The sequence below is a fragment of the Neolamprologus brichardi genome, chromosome 10 (genome assembly GCF_056152115.1).
Source record: "Neolamprologus brichardi isolate AB-2024 chromosome 10, ASM5615211v1, whole genome shotgun sequence".
NCBI lineage: Eukaryota > Metazoa > Chordata > Actinopteri > Cichliformes > Cichlidae > Neolamprologus > Neolamprologus brichardi.
The window spans coordinates 34,426,883-34,442,500 of NC_142113.1; the positions used below are offsets into that span (position 1 = coordinate 34,426,883).

The 15,618-nt window shown below is 45.8% G+C and overlaps 2 protein-coding genes across 3 annotated transcripts in view; both read left to right on the forward strand.

Annotated features, from left to right (window-relative positions):
- The first annotated feature begins 335 nt into the window (after positions 1-335).
- Positions 336-2,048, forward strand: LOC102786336 (GTPase IMAP family member 4-like). The gene is made up of 2 exons (XM_087847632.1): positions 336-354; positions 1,219-2,048. Exons 1-2 carry the CDS (start codon positions 336-338, stop codon positions 2,046-2,048), a joined length of 849 nt encoding a protein of 282 aa, XP_087703758.1.
- Positions 2,049-9,401: 7,353 nt separating this feature from the next.
- Positions 9,402-15,618, forward strand: part of LOC102786041 (dachshund homolog 1-like) — a 19,076-nt gene continuing 12,859 nt past the window's right edge. For both annotated transcript variants that reach the window (XM_087847653.1, XM_087847652.1), the window contains exon 1: positions 9,402-9,834. In XM_087847653.1, coding sequence (XP_087703779.1) covers positions 9,419-9,834 — 416 coding nt within the window. In that variant the 5' untranslated portion in view covers positions 9,402-9,418. The remainder of the gene's footprint in view (positions 9,835-15,618) is intronic.

A 15,618-nucleotide genomic window follows, 5' to 3' on the forward strand; every position in this document is an offset into this window, starting at 1 on the left:
CAATGACTATTCAGCCGGTACAAGTATAAATAATTGTGACATTCATGATAAAAGCAAGGAGATAGTGATGAATAGCAAGTCAAAAGTGACCATTCTTTAGATATTTGTACTTACTCAACTGCAAAGGCATTTGCCTTTGGACATGAACATGAAACCGCCACAAGGTTGTGCCAAAACGACTACATGTTGTGGAGGTTGAACTAACTATTGTGCAAAGTTTAATTCTGTTGTGAGAAATGCACCAAAGCAACTGAGAAAAACTGTAAAGGGAGGGCCAATCTTCATGAACAGAGTCAATAGCTGCAACAGCTTTCACAATCCTGAGCAGCACCAGCATGGCCGGCTCAAAAGCTCGTAAGTACAGACAAACGTTTTATAATAACAGAAACTCCAGAGCTGCCTGTTTACCTGAGCTGTCCGTCTTTATTTCTGTGCCCTGTGTCTACATCTTATTTATCTGTTACTTTTTTTAAATTTATGTTTATTTGTTTGAAACAACAAATCCTGAAACATGTGGTTCATGCAGTGGTAAGAACAGATTTGTTTTAATGCTGTAACCCTAATAATTGGGTTTTTGGGTCCAAAAACCCAATTATTAGCACAGATACATTGTGATTAAATGCTTCCTGGCTCCATTTAAAGCTCATAATGGCAGAGTCATCACAGTAACAGCATTTAGGACAAAGCCATATTCTTCATACATTTGGCAAAGTTAATGGTAATCAAGTAATGTTCAAAATGCAACTACAGAGCTGCCGTCTATGCAACAGAAAGAAAAAAAAAATCTCAATCACACTAAATAGCAACATTGATTTCTTTGAAAAAAATAAATAAATAAATAAAAGTTTCATAAAAACTGACTTTATCAGTAAAACTGGTTTCGGGGGATTTCGATGTGCGGAGTAATCCAGTTCTGCCAGTTTGGTTGCTGGTTCTCGTAAACTTCAGGAAAATTATGGTTAGCATTCTCGTCTTTGTTTTGATTGACGTGCGATTGTTTTGGATTGTTCAGATGTTTAGTCATGAGTCATTTCCTGATTTATTTCAGTAATCAGTCCTTATGTAATGCTGTAAGTTTTACTTCTCCCATTCCTGGGTTTTCCTTCCTCGTACTTCATCATCAGTGTCACCTGATTCTGTATATGTAACTGTCCTAGTGTGACGAGCTGGTTGAGGGAGTCCCACTAATAACAGCAGTAACCTGTTCATCTTCTTCAGCAGTTGAAGATGTTCTACACCTGAGGATGGTGCTTGTTGGGAGAACAGGAGTTGGGAAGAGTGCATCAGGAAACACCATCTTAGGAAGAAAAGCTTTTGAATCTAAAGCTGCCTTTTCTTCAGTGACAGCAGGGTGTCAGAAAATCACAGATCAGGTAGACTGTCAGATCCTGGATGTTGTTGATACTCCAGGACTGTTTGACACTGATATACCTGAAGACGAGCTACAGAGAGAGGTTGCCAGATGCATCTCCTTTGCTGCTCCTGGTCCTCATGTGTTCCTGATCATCATCCAGATCAGCAGATTCACCAAAGAAGAACAACAAACAGTGAAAATCCTGCAGAAGATCTTTGGGGAAAAAGCAGCAGATTATACTATGGTGCTGTTCACACATGGAGATGATGTGGACAATGAAGCGAACATAGACACATTGATAAATGGAAGTCCGCCTCTGAGTGGCTTCATCCAACAGTGTGGAGGAAGATATCATGTTTTTAACAACAGGAGTGAGGATCGCTCTCAGGTCAAAGAGCTGCTGAAGAAGATCAACATAATTGTTCAGAGACACGGAGGAAAATGTTACACCAACGAGATGCTGCAGGAGGCTGAGAGAGCCGTCAGAGAAGAGCAGGAGCGACTTCGGAGAGAAAATATAGCGATGGGAGAGAAGGAAGCAAGAATGCGTGCAGAGAAAAAGAACAAGTTCCTGAAGGCGGTGGGGATCGGGGCGGGAGTGGGAAGTGTGTTTGGTCCACTGGGAGCAGCACTGGGAGCAGCAGTGGGAGCTACAGCTGTAGCCGTGAAATACAAAGACTGTGTTACTCAGTGAATCTTTGTGCTGGATGGACTTTACTACGAGGTTATCCACTCTGGGTTTGGAGATGATGGCATACTCGCGTCCCTTTATAAGAACCTTGAACTTAAACAGACGCTTTTCTTTCCAAGCTCCTTGGACGACCCCGAGCTGGACCACGAGAACCTTCACACACCATCATGTTTACATTTTCATGGTCTGGTTTTGGTGAAGGACACAAACCTTCATGAACACACGGTGTCTCACACTTTGTTCATTTCTTACTGTCAAAAACATGAAATTAGAGAAAAAATGGTTTCTTTTGTTAACTACACTGGTCAACATCAAAGCCTGCCTGAGAGATAAAAGCCAAACATGGATGTGACTGGTTACTGTTTCCAAGATGTTTGATTTTAATCTTTAACTTTTCATCGGTTTAGGTTGCTTCATATAATGTTTGACTTCAATTCAAACCTCAGAAAAAGCAACATTACATTAAAAATATTACTATGAAACAAAATGTAATCTAGTTACCTCCCAGCCTGCAGGTCAACATGTTGTGTGTAGCTGAGATGGTGTGACATGATGACTTCATCACTTATTTGTGTTTTGTTTTCACAACTAAATTCATGACAACGTCGTGCATCCAAGGAAAACCCTGGAAAATCCTGGAAAATCCTGGAAAATCCTGATGTTGACTTTCAGGTGTGTGGCTGAATATCACTGAGTTGCCTTTAAAGTCTTTTATATACAGTCAAATATAATAAATCATTACTGTAGTAACCTTTGTTACAAAAACGAATGACATCACTCTAACATTTACACAACACTGCCCCCATCAGGTCAGACTGGGAATGACAACCAACCAGTAAACTGTCATTAAAGACTTGAGCTGACACTGAGGTGCAGTTTATGTAGTTTACTGTCTGTAATTCAGGTTTACCTGTTTGTGTTGATTCATCCAGGCCTGAATACAAATGTGCAGTAATCTGATTACCTCTGTGTGTGTGTGTGTGTGTGTGTGTGTGTGTGTGTGTGTGTGTGTGTTGAAAGAAGAACAAAGCGTTCCTCTGTTGGATCTTTCCCGGCGTCTCTTCTGTTCACATTAATCATTTTGTAGCTTGTTAACGAGAGCTGTGTGCTGATTGGACGGCTGTGATTAGCTGCCAAAGTGTTTAAAACGCTGAAAGAAACATCGACAGGGAAACAACCGTGAACATTAGAAATGGTTTAGTGGAGTTTGGGCCAGACTGTTCTGAGAGGAAACAGGAAACACGAGGACCCTAACCCTTCAGGGAGGAGGCAGCTGATGGAGGAGGCAGCTGATGGAGGTGGCGACAGGTAAGACTGTGATCAGTCAGCTGACGGGTTGTTTAGGTGTTGAGGTGTGGTTTTACTCTGTTAGTCTGTCACACGACTGTTTTTATCACGATGTCTCAACCGAACGATGGATCTGACAGCTGCTGACTGACGGTCACCATGCCAACACCTCTGAATCCAAGTGCAGCCATGTTTGAGGGGGAGGTCATGTGACCCTGCGGTAGAGCAGGACAAAAACAGGAAACATTTCTATTAAATGTCAGCTCTTCACTTTAACTCTGCACAGATCTACAAACCTCTGAACAAACACCACGAACAGCAACATCAGTTTTAAAGCTGGAAGATTCAAATCTGAAACAAAGCTCTTCATGCTGTTGTAGGTCAAACCCTTTCTTTGAAAAGTAAGCTGTCAGGTCGGTGCTACGCTTCCTCTTTCAAAGTCTCCAGAAAGAATGTGACAACCAATCACAGCAGGCTGTCCCTGCCGCTGATCCAGTCTAGCATCAGCCACACAGAGTGAAGAGTAAAAAGTGTTTCGTGTGTTTCAGATTCTTTGAAAGGTTTAAAACTGTCTTCATCGCCGACGAGCGGACAGCTTCGGGCAGAGCTGCAGGAAGCCGCCTGCTGGCATCACGCCGGCGCTCACGGAGTTAAAAACACTGGCTGGGATCAGCGTGTGGCCAATGCAAAGATCAGGCAGGTGCGATGCATCAGGTGTTCCCTGCTGACATTTAATCTCCTCTGAAAGGTTAATCTGAGGCTTTTAATTTGGCGCAGGGCTTTTAATGTGAAAATCGTCAGACAGATGGAGCTCCATAAGGCTGCTGATTAAAACAACAGCAGTTTATTATCAGTGACTCATTAGAAACAGGAAATGATTATCAGAGACACACCGATCAATAAGTCTGAGCTCAGGTATGAATAAACAACCAGAGCTGAAGTTTGGATTGATTAACAACAGAAAACAGACAACAGAGAAAAAAGAAACAAAAGGACAGTAAAACAAATAAATCTATCCAAACAATAAAATAATAAATACAAATTTGTTTTAAAAAAAATTTCACAGGAAAATAAATGAATATAAAAAAACAGGCTTCAGGCTATGGCGTCTATCTGAACGGCAGTAAAACCTTGAGCTCGACACACAACAACTAAAGACACTTTCTGTTCGTCCTCGCCCCAAAACAAGCTGCTGCTCCAACCCAGCCAATCAGGATGCAGGTTACAGAACACCGATCTAAACTGAAAACAACGAGAAAGATGGACCAGACACCGAGAAGAACTGGAGCGTTTCAGAGAGGCTCAGCAGCCCCATCGAGTGGGCACATAGGCTGCACGGCCAAAACATCCCAAATGGCCCAACCCGAGTGATCATCAGGACGAGGTGACGGCCGCAAAGCACAACAGACGCCATGTGATGATTTTCTCTGCGCTGACGAGAGAAACCCGTGAAACAGCAGCTCCTGTGGACTGATCTCCCATCACGGCAGCCGGCACCTCCTCCATCCTAACCCACTCCATCAGACGGGGAAGAATTCATACGAAAGACCCGGAAACAAAATGATGGATAAATTCATGTCCACTCTGGAAGTGACGAACAACCTCAGCTCAGAGTAAATAACACGCTGTAGTCGTAGCTGTGCACGATGCGGGCACGATGCAGGCGTGATGCAGGGAAGATGCAGGCATGATGCAGGGAAGATGCAGGGAAGATGCGGGCACGATGCAGGGAAGATGCAGGGAAGATGCAGGCGTGATGCGGGAAGATGCAGGCACGATGCGGGCACGATGCGGGCACGATGCGGGCACGATGCGGGCACGATGCGGGCACGATGCGGGAAGATGCAGGCACGATGCGGGCACGATGCGGGCACGATGCAGGCATGATGCAGGGAAGATGCAGGCACGATGCGGGCACGATGCAGGCACGATGCAGGGAAGATGCAGGCACGATGCGGGCACGATGCAGGGAAGATGCAGGCACGATGCAGGCACGATGCAGGGAAGATGCAGGCACGATGCGGGCACGATGCAGGGAAGATGCAGGCACGATGCGGGGAAGATGCAGGCACGATGCGGGGACGATGCGGGCACGATGCGGGAAGATGCAGGCACGATGCGGGCACGATGCGGGCACGATGCGGGCACGATGCGGGCACGATGCGGGCACGATGCGGGAAGATGCAGGCACGATGCGGGCACGATGCAGGGAAGATGCAGGCACGATGCGGGCACGATGCGGGCACGATGCGGGCACGATGCAGGGAAGATGCAGGCACGATGCGGGCACGATGCGGGCACGATGCGGGCACGATGCGGGCACAGTGCGGGCACGATGCGGGCACGATGCAGGGAAGATACGGGCACGATGCGGGCACGATGCGGGCACGATGCAGGGAAGATGCGGGCACGATGCGGGCACGATGCGGGCACGATGCGGGCACGATGCGGGCACAGTGCGGGCACGATGCAGGGAAGATGCGGGCACGATGCGGGCACGATGCGGGCACGATGCAGGGAAGATGCAGGCATCCTTAGACATGTAATATTTAATTCCTGTAAATATTATCTGGCGTCTCAGTTAAAATGGTCGCAGTGAGTTTAAAGCTTTGAATTAACAACAGGAGGTTTTTTCTGCTCCTGTACGATCAGCAGCCAAACAAGCTTCAGTGACAACAGGAGGGAATCTGTGACATTTCCACAGGTCGGGTCCTGGGCTGTGCTTTATAAGAGTTGAGTGTTTTAAAGAGTCATTTTCGTTCCTACAGCTGAGACGAAACGCAGTCAGTTTGTTTAAAGGGCACAAACTGAATGAAACTGATGTCCTGGAGTGTGAGAGGCTTTAGGAAATGTATTAAACTATAGAGCATAATGAATAGACTCAAACAATGTCACCCAAAGGACGTCTTCATTCATGACACACCCGTGTGGGAGTGAAATCGCTCGGAGAAGGACGCAGTTCAGGTTGTTTCTACCCACCTCTCATCACATGCTGATGGAGGCGGGGACATAAATCATGACCCAGCTTAGACCCACGGGGAGCTTCATCATCATACAGCGCTCAGTGATGAACAAAGACTTCATTATGGTTCATTTATACGACCCAACACAGGCGACCTCCGCTTTTATATGTTCCTCTACACTGCAGCTCGACTGTACCTTAGATCCTGGGCTTGAGAGATCATCAGGTTCAGACTATAACGATTCAGTTATACAACATTCATGTCCGAACTGAGCCTAAAACATAAGGAGACGAGAAATCCCACCACAGAGAGCACAGTCCTGTCGCTCAGCCACAGTCGCATAGACTGTTTCCTTATTTCAAACTCTCCACTCATCCATCAAGCTTTAGTATTCAGCCATCGCTGCTGGGTACATAACCCAAATTCACTGATGACGGTTTCTACCTCACTAAATCTGAAGCTACGGCCTCAGTCAGAGGGGAAGCCTTTGAGGTAATTACACGTGGACAGATGAAGCTTTACACAGAAAACAGATCAAATAAACATAAAACTGAGATGTTGGACTTGATGCTCAAATAACAGAAGTGGAACTAGAGATGAATTTGTAAAGAAAAACAACAAAATCTATTAAAACTAAAAGCATGATGAATTAAGTTCAGCCGAGCGTGGACGGACCTGCGGCGATCAGCGAGCGAGAGCAGGAAAACTTTGGTGCATCAGAGTGAACGAGAGATAAACAATAAATGAAATTAGAGCCGCAGATGAAAACATCACAGATAGAGAACAAATGATCTCTTTATTCCTCACAACTCAGAGGACGACCGAAGACCAGCTGGTGCCAGACCATAATAATGAGCTGGTGTTAACTGGGAGGAACCGAAGCAACAGCCTCTAATCGCCAACAATGAACAGCTGCCCGACGCGCCGCACAACGTAAAGACTCACAACCATACACAACGTAAGACTCATAGACTCCATCAACGTCACTTTGTCGAGAAGCTGGGACTGAATCAGCCTCTGTTATCAGTGACTGAACTTTCAAATGTAATGCACAAATTAAAAACGTTTGTAAAGTATTTAAGGACACAGTGTTGCGCCCCCTGTAGGATAAGTTCGTGGAACGCTACACTTTAAGAGCGCTACCTCCGTCTGTGCGTGATGATAATGGTACTGCCCAAACCTGCGAAACCAGCTATGAAATGTGAATCCTACCAATCCCACTAACACAGATCCCAAGTTCACAGTACTGGCAAACGGACTTGAAGGGGAGCTTCATCTTCTCTCTGCACAACGTAAACATGCAGACATGGCGCTGCTTCAGCTGGACGCAGAACCAGCCTTTGACAGGGTGGAGCAGAGCTGGCTTTGTGAAGCACTTTCTCAGTTCAGCTTTGGCACTTATTTTACGACGTAGGTTAAACTAATGTAACATAAACTGAGAGCCTCAGTTATACCAACAACATCTACACCCTTCAGTCTAAGCAGACGTACACGTAAAGGTAAATGATGAAAGGTGCATACGTGTGAGTGAGCTTTATTTTGTAAGGGGGTAAAAAACCCACAGAAACGGCAGGGCAAGGAAAAAACCCAAACTGGACAAAAACTAACAAAACAAACTTGAAACCAAAAACAGAGACGCAGGGAGACACGGAGGAAGCTACGCAGACAAACCAGCAACTAACAGAGGCAAACACAAGGCTTAAATACCCAGAGGGATAACGAGGGAACGAAACACAGAAGGAGAACACAGCTGGGAGTGACTGACGCAAAACTCAATGCATTTACATAGGACACAGACTTTCAAAGTAAAACAGGAAACAACAGATGTGGACTTGACTATGAGGGAACAGCAACTGTGCAACACAAACAGAAACCAAAAGATTAGAAAAGATCAACAATGACAAAGTCAAAGTTCAATAATGACACAAAGACTCAAAACACTGGGTCACTGACGCAGGACCAAACACTGTCCCATGCTCGCCTTTCTGGGACAATAAGGCCTGCGGACCCGGTCTGCCACCGGTTTGTGCAAAACTGCAGAACTATTTGAAACAGAAATTACATTAAACAGATTCTAATATTCAGACGCATGTGCTGAACACAGGGCCAAATGTTCAGACATCCACAGGTTTTGGGAAGTTCTCGATGTAGCTGCAGACATTACCAGTGTGCAGCTGATCCCAGGTCCTACACTCCCCCCTGTCAGATGTGATGATTCATGTGCTGAGGTTCTCCTCGTCTTTCCTCATGTTGTGCTTTTTCTATGGTTTCGGTTCCGGGTCGCTGCTCGTGGTCGACCGGCCAGCGCTACCTAGCCTGACCGGCCTCCCCAATGTGATGTTTGTGTATTGTACGTATGGTCGGCAGGGCATCTATCTTAATTGCTCCTTGGAGATAAATAGAGTTTTTTTGACTTGACTAAACCACAGATATCCAACTCCAGGCCTCGAGAGCCGGCGTCCTGCAGGTTTTACACGTGTCCTTGATCCAACACAGCTGATTTAAACGGCTCCTCAACATGTCCTGTAGTTCTCCAGAGGCCTGGTAATAAAATAATTATGTCTAATTATGTGTGTGAGTCTGTGTGTGTGTGTGTGTGTGTGTGTGTGTGTGTGTGTGTGAGTCTGCGTGTGTGTGTGTGTGTGTGTGTGTGAGTCTGTGTGTGTGTGTGAGTCTGTGTGTGTGAGTCTGTGTGTGTGTGTGAGTCTGTGTGTGTGTGTGAGTCTGTGTGTGTGTGTGTGTGTGTGTGAGTCTGTGTGTGTGTGTGAGTCTGTGCGTGTGTGTGTGTGTCTACATACATGTATTATTTTGTGAGCTTTGTTTAAAACATCAATAAATGAATAAAAAAATAAAATAAATGTAAAAAGTCGAAAACAAAGTGATAAACCTCAGACTCACCTGTCAATCATCCACCTGTCAGAATCACAGCGCAGAAGCCCCGCCCCTGGGAGCGCTGTCCTCAGCCAACGGTAGTCTTGTCCGTCTGTGACGCCCGCGTGTGATTGGCTGGATCCTGATTGGCTGTTGGCGGCAGAGAGGAGGGGTGAGAACGGAGTGGAGTCAGCGTGAGCGGCTGCTCGTGGACAGACGCGCGCGGGCGGCGGATTAAACAAGGGTTCGGACATGGCGGGCTCCTCCATCCGGACCTCCAGCCCTCACACCGACCCTCTGCTCCACTCCGACCCGCCTCACAGTGCCTCTGTCCCCGCCGGCCCCTCGCGGCTGCCCGGCGGCAGTGTCGCGCACGCGGACTGCCGGATGGTGGACGTGCACGGCGTGCAGGTGGCGTCGTTCACGGTGGACGGTGCGGAGCTGGTGTGCCTGCCGCAGGTGTTCCAGCTGTTCCTGAAGCACCTGGTGGGGGGGCTGCACACCGTGTACACCAAGCTGAAGCGCCTGCGCATCAGCCCCGTGGTCTGCACCGTGGAGCAGGTGCGCGTGCTGCGCGGGCTCGGAGCCATCCAGCCCGGAGTGAACCGCTGCAAGCTCATCAGCAGACCCGACTTCGAGACGCTGTACCAGGACTGCACCTGCGCCAGGTGAGCCGGGCCGGAGGGAGGAGGGGATCTGAGCACAAACACAGCTGGAGTTTAGTTTACTTCACTGATTTGATTTGATTATTTGAGGTTTTCTGACACCGGAAACGATCAGCGCGTTTGATCAATAACTTTAAATAAAGTGAAAGCGTTTGAGCAGCGCGTGATGAAATCAGCTGTTATTGATCGTTTCTGTTGTTTGTATTCTGTGCACCACCTTTTTAAACGGTAACTGTAACGGAATACAGTTACTCATGTGTTCTGTTACACCCAGCACAGAAACGTCTGATCGATTCAGCCAAACACGCCACTGTCAGAGCCAATCACAGTGATCATAATGATGATGACGATGATGTCATCAGCATGTGTGTGACATATGGACGAACATGCTACCAAAACAACTTGAAGCACACACGCGCACACACGCACACACACGCACGCACACACACACACACACACACCTTGGTCTTTCTGCTTGCATGAGGACCGTCATTACCTTTAGGGCCGGTGGGGTCTTGTCACTCTGAGCCTGAAGGGGAAGTGGGCTGTCATCTATATCCTGTTATGATATTATCAGTCTGTGGTTTACATGATGATTCCTGCAGGTCCAAAGACATCACTGTGCCCTGTACTTTTTCATCTTTAACACGCTCCGCTCAGTGAATCTTTGGTCGCTGCGGTAGAACAAAGACAAATTGATATGTTAGAGGAGTGTGTTTGTTTTTGTTTGGCAGGCTCGACAACATTTGTAGATTAAAATTAGGACTGCCGCTTATGAAGAGATCCACCAGCATGAGGGGACAGAGGCCCCCATTAAACAGAAATTAACTCAGTCCCCACAAGAACACAAAGACAAGTTCACAGAAACACAAATCTTCTGTGTGCCAGTGTCTGCATCGTGTCCAGGTGTGTGTGTGTGTGTGCGCGTGTGTGTGTGCGTGCGTGTATGTGTGCGTGCGTGTGTGTGCGTGCGCGTGTGTGCGTGCGTGTGTGTCTGTGTGTGTGTGTGTGCGTGTGTGTGTGTGCGTGCGCGCGTGTGTGTGTGTGTGCGTGTGTGTGTGCGTGTTTCTGTGCGTGTGTGCGTGCGTGTGTGCGTGTGTGTGTGCGTGTGTGTGTGCGTGCGTGTTTCTGTGCGTGTTTCTGTGCGTGTGTGCGTGTGTGTGTGCGTGCGTGTTTCTGTGCGTGTGTGCGTGCGTGTGTGTGTGCGTGCGTGCGTGTGTGTGTGCGTGTGTGTTTCTGTGCGTGTGTGTGTGCGCGCGCGCGCGTGTGTGTCCTACATGTTGTGTTTATTGATGAGGATGTTCATAGAAACACAAACTTTATCATTTGAGCCGTTTCCTGACTGCAGTCGTCACAGCTGAACATCAGCTGCAGCAGGACAGTGTTAATGTTTTAGTCCTTTATTTATCCAGGTAAAAGACCTGATCCGAGACAGACCTGGCATCATGGCAACAAAAGTCAAAAATACATGTACCACATCAACACATAACATCTAAAAAAAATACAATATCCGCACAAACATGTGAAAAATATACAGTAACAGATCAACTGAGTGCGACATTAAAAACAGTCACACTGAGTAAAACATCACACATGCTCCATCAGTATGTAGCATCACGTTGGACCTGCTTCACGCATAAACGAGTTAAAACAGGAAACACAGCGTTTTTGCACTTTACTGCTCGTGTTTGAAGCTTTAGCTGAGATGCACTCAGTGGGCGCTCGCAGGTCAAGTTTTATTTTTTTTTAATTATTATACTGTTAAAGTAGGTCAGCTGTTCAAGAGTCTGATAGTAGTGAGGAAGAAGGAGCTGTTGAGTCTGGATGCTCTGGATTTCTCACTTCTTCTTTTTTTTCCTGTCCCATTTGGATCTTTAACTATCAGAATTGTTGTCTGAAGACCAACAAAGACGCCCAACGGATTTACTTTACCAAGTGGATCATCATGGCCATATTAGTCCATTTGATTGATCTTTATTATAATTATGTATTTATTTTATTTTCAGTTGTTACAGACGAGACAGACATGCCTGGGGGATAGGACAGCGAGGGAGAAAGAAAGAAAGGAAGGAAGGGAGTGAAAGAAAAACAGAGGGGAGAAGAGGGAGAAGGAAAAAACAAACAAAAAACACCTGATAACCTGTCGAGAGAAGAAAAAAAACAGAAGAGAAAACAAACAACAAAAAAGAGCAACATAATAAACACAACACCATCACAATACACTAGCTAACAGTAGATACTAAATATTAAATGTTATTGTGCAGCACGCAAGATCAACAGCGCACAATGTGCTTTGAGGTAGCAGCCAAGAAAGGTGTACAGGGTGGGCCGTTTATATGGATACAGCGTAATAACACGGGAATGGTTGGTGATATTAAAGTCCTGTTTGTGGCACATTAGTATATGTGAGGGGGCAAACTCCTCAAGATGGGTGGTGACCATGGTGGCCATTTAGAAGTCGGCCATCTTGAATACAGCTTTTGTTTTTTCAATAGGAAGAGGGCCATGTGACACATCAAACTTATTGGTAATGTCACAAGAAAAACAATGGTGTGCTTGGTTTCAACGTAACTTTATTCTTTCATGAGTTATTTACACGTTTCTGACCACTTATAAAATGTGTTCAATGTGCTGCCCATTGTGTTGGATTGTCAATGCAACCCTCTTCTCCCACTCTTCACACACTGATAGCAACACCGCAGGAGAAATGCCAGCACAGGCATCCAATATCCGTAGTTTCAGGTGCTGCACATCTCGTATCTTCACACCATAGACAATTGCCTTCAGATGACCCAAAGATAAAAGTCTAAGGGGGTCAGATCGGGAGACCTTGGGGGCCATTCAACTGGCCCACGACGACCAATCCCCTTTCCAGGAAACTGTTCATCTAGGAATGCTCGGACCTGCACCCATAATGTGGTGGTGCACCATCTTGCTGGAGAAACTCAGGGAACGTGCCAGCTTCAGTGCATAAACAGGGAAACACATCATCATGTAGCGATTTCAAATATCCAGAGGCCTTGAGGTTTCCATTGATGAAGAATGGACCCACTATCGTTGTATCCCATATACCACACCAAACCATCACTTTTGTTGGTCCAACAGTCTTGGAGGATCCATCCAATGTGGGTTAGTGTCAGACCAATAGCGGTGGTTTTGTTTGTTAACTTCACCATTCGCATAAAAGTTTGCCTCATCACTGAACAAAATCTTCTGCGTGAACTGAGGGTCCTGTTCCAATTTTGGTTTTGCCCATTCTGCAAATCCTGTGCTGATCTGGGTCATCCTCGTTGAGATGCTGCAGTAGCTGGAGTTTGTAAGGGTGCCATTTGTGAGTAGCTAATATCCACCGAAGGGATGTTCGACTAATGCCACTCTCCAGTGACATGCGGCGAGTGCTACGCTGTGGGCTCTTGCTGAATGAAGCTAGGACAGCCACTGATGTTTCTTCATTAGTGACAGTTTTCTTGTGTCCACATTTTGGCAAATCCAACACTGAACCAGTTTCACGAAACTTAGCAAGCAGTTTGCTAACTGTAGCATGGGAGATGGGTGGTCTCGTAGGGTGTCTTGCATTGAAATCTGCTGCAATGACCCGGTTACTGCGTTCACCAGATATCAACACAATTTCGATCCGCTCATCACGTGTTAACCTCTTCGACATGTCAATGGCTGTGAACAAAGAGAAACTTGCAAATAACTCATGAAAGAATAAAGTTACGTTGAAACCAAGCACACCATTGTTGTTCTTGTGACATTACCAATAAGTTTGATGTGTCACATGACCCTCTTCCTATTGAAAAAAAAACAAAAGTTGTATCCAAGATGGCCGACTTCTAAATGGCCACCATGGTCACCATCCTGGTGACCGTGACTGACTGACAGAAGCGAGGCTGCCATATCGTGCCATCGGCCACTCTGGCCAACACCAGTAGGCAGCAGGTGAAGTGTCTTGCCCAAGGACACAATGACCGAGACTGTCCGAGCCTCGAACCGGCAACCTTCCGGTTACAAGACGAACTGCTGACTCTTGAGCCACGATCGCCCTAAACGAAGACAGAAAACTAAACAGCAGTGACGTTTGCAGGGTTACTGATGTTGGACTACCTGGTATATAATGTTGTGCTATGTGATTGCTAGCGACACAGCTATGTTAGCATAACATTAGCACAGTGAAGCTGGAGGATGAACGCTAACTTTTTTCCACTCGATAAAAGTTAACGTGAGGGATTCTGGTGGTCAGGGACAAATGCAGTCACATAGCAGGATGCTATACACGGGCCAAACTTCAGTGAGGAGAACAACTGAGATCATTCATCCACAACACGAGGTTAGTTATTAATATACTGCAACAACATGGGAACAGAGCAGCTGTGAGAGAATTCAACATTAATGAATCAAAGTTACGGAAGTGGAGGAAGCGCAGTTTTTGGCTTTCCCCATATTTCAAAAGTGCTTCATCTCTTTGCTGTGACTGTCGGCATAATTTGCAGATGATAATGGTTTTAGCCGCTGAGATGCTTTTGACCAAAACAGGCGCAGCTTGATGACATCATCAACATGCGCTATCGTGATAGAGCGGCTTAGTCAAAATCTCTGTCGTTGGCCAAATTTATATCGTTTCTATCGTATATTGTTTCTATCGCCCACCCCTATTAAGAGTGTTGATTCAAAGGTCAACAGAAACTGTGTAACTGACAACTCCAACACACAATGTGTACAAGAAACAAGACAAAAACATAAAAGATGTAAAATTTCAAGCTGCCTGGAACGCACAAACTGAACAATTAGAGAAAAAAATACTGAAAAGACACAAAAATAAATAAAAACAAGGACCAACGTCACAGTTTGTAAGCTCTATGATGCATTATCAGGAGACACACACACACACACACTTTGTTCTTCGCAGTTTTTTGGTTTGCTGCACAAAGTAACTGCACTGGTCTCACTGGGTTAAACTGGGTTCACTGTGTGTGCACATAAAGGATCTCTTGTCTCAGTTTAATTAAGTGTAGAAAGCCCAAACACACACACACAATTTAATTTACTGTGTGTGGGCAGGTTCTGTCAGAGCTGTCAATCAAACCCTGACCTGTGGGTAACCCCCCCCCCCCCCCTCCCCCCGGACTGTCTGTGTGTGTGTGTGTGTGTGTGTCCTGCTAATGCATCATACAGCTTAGGTCCCCTCAAGGTCAGTGAGACAAACGTGTGTGTCTCAACAACAAGCTGAGGTGGGCACACTGGGACCTTAAAATGTATGTAAAGTAATCTGATTACTCTGTGTAACCCACTCAGTTCTGCTTGTATGGTAGCATTATTATCACTGAGATCCTTTAAATGATTTTTCCTTTATTATTTGCAAACTAAAGGATATTTTCTGTAATCATTGACATCATCTGACTGTTTTCATTCAACATGTTTACTTTTCTTGTTTTTTATCAGCCCAGCTCAGTATTATTATCTTTATTGTTTTTATTTCCTACTCTTGTGTTTGTATTGTTGTCATTATTATTCTCTTCTAATATTTCAGTGGGGGAATATTGTTTTCTGTCACCTTTGATTTAATCTTTTATCTTCGCTCTTTTACTTTCCGTATTCATTCTCACTGATTCCTGCCTCACTTCCTGCTGTGAAATACAACAACAGGTAATCAAGTGACTCTTGATGTGTGTGATTAGTAGTTTTAATATTTTAGTTCCTGGTGTTTGTTTCCTGTCAGTAACATTGGCTCCGCCCCTCTGTCTGGGCCGCGCGGTGCTTCTCTGAAAGTCTTCCCCGGGGACGATG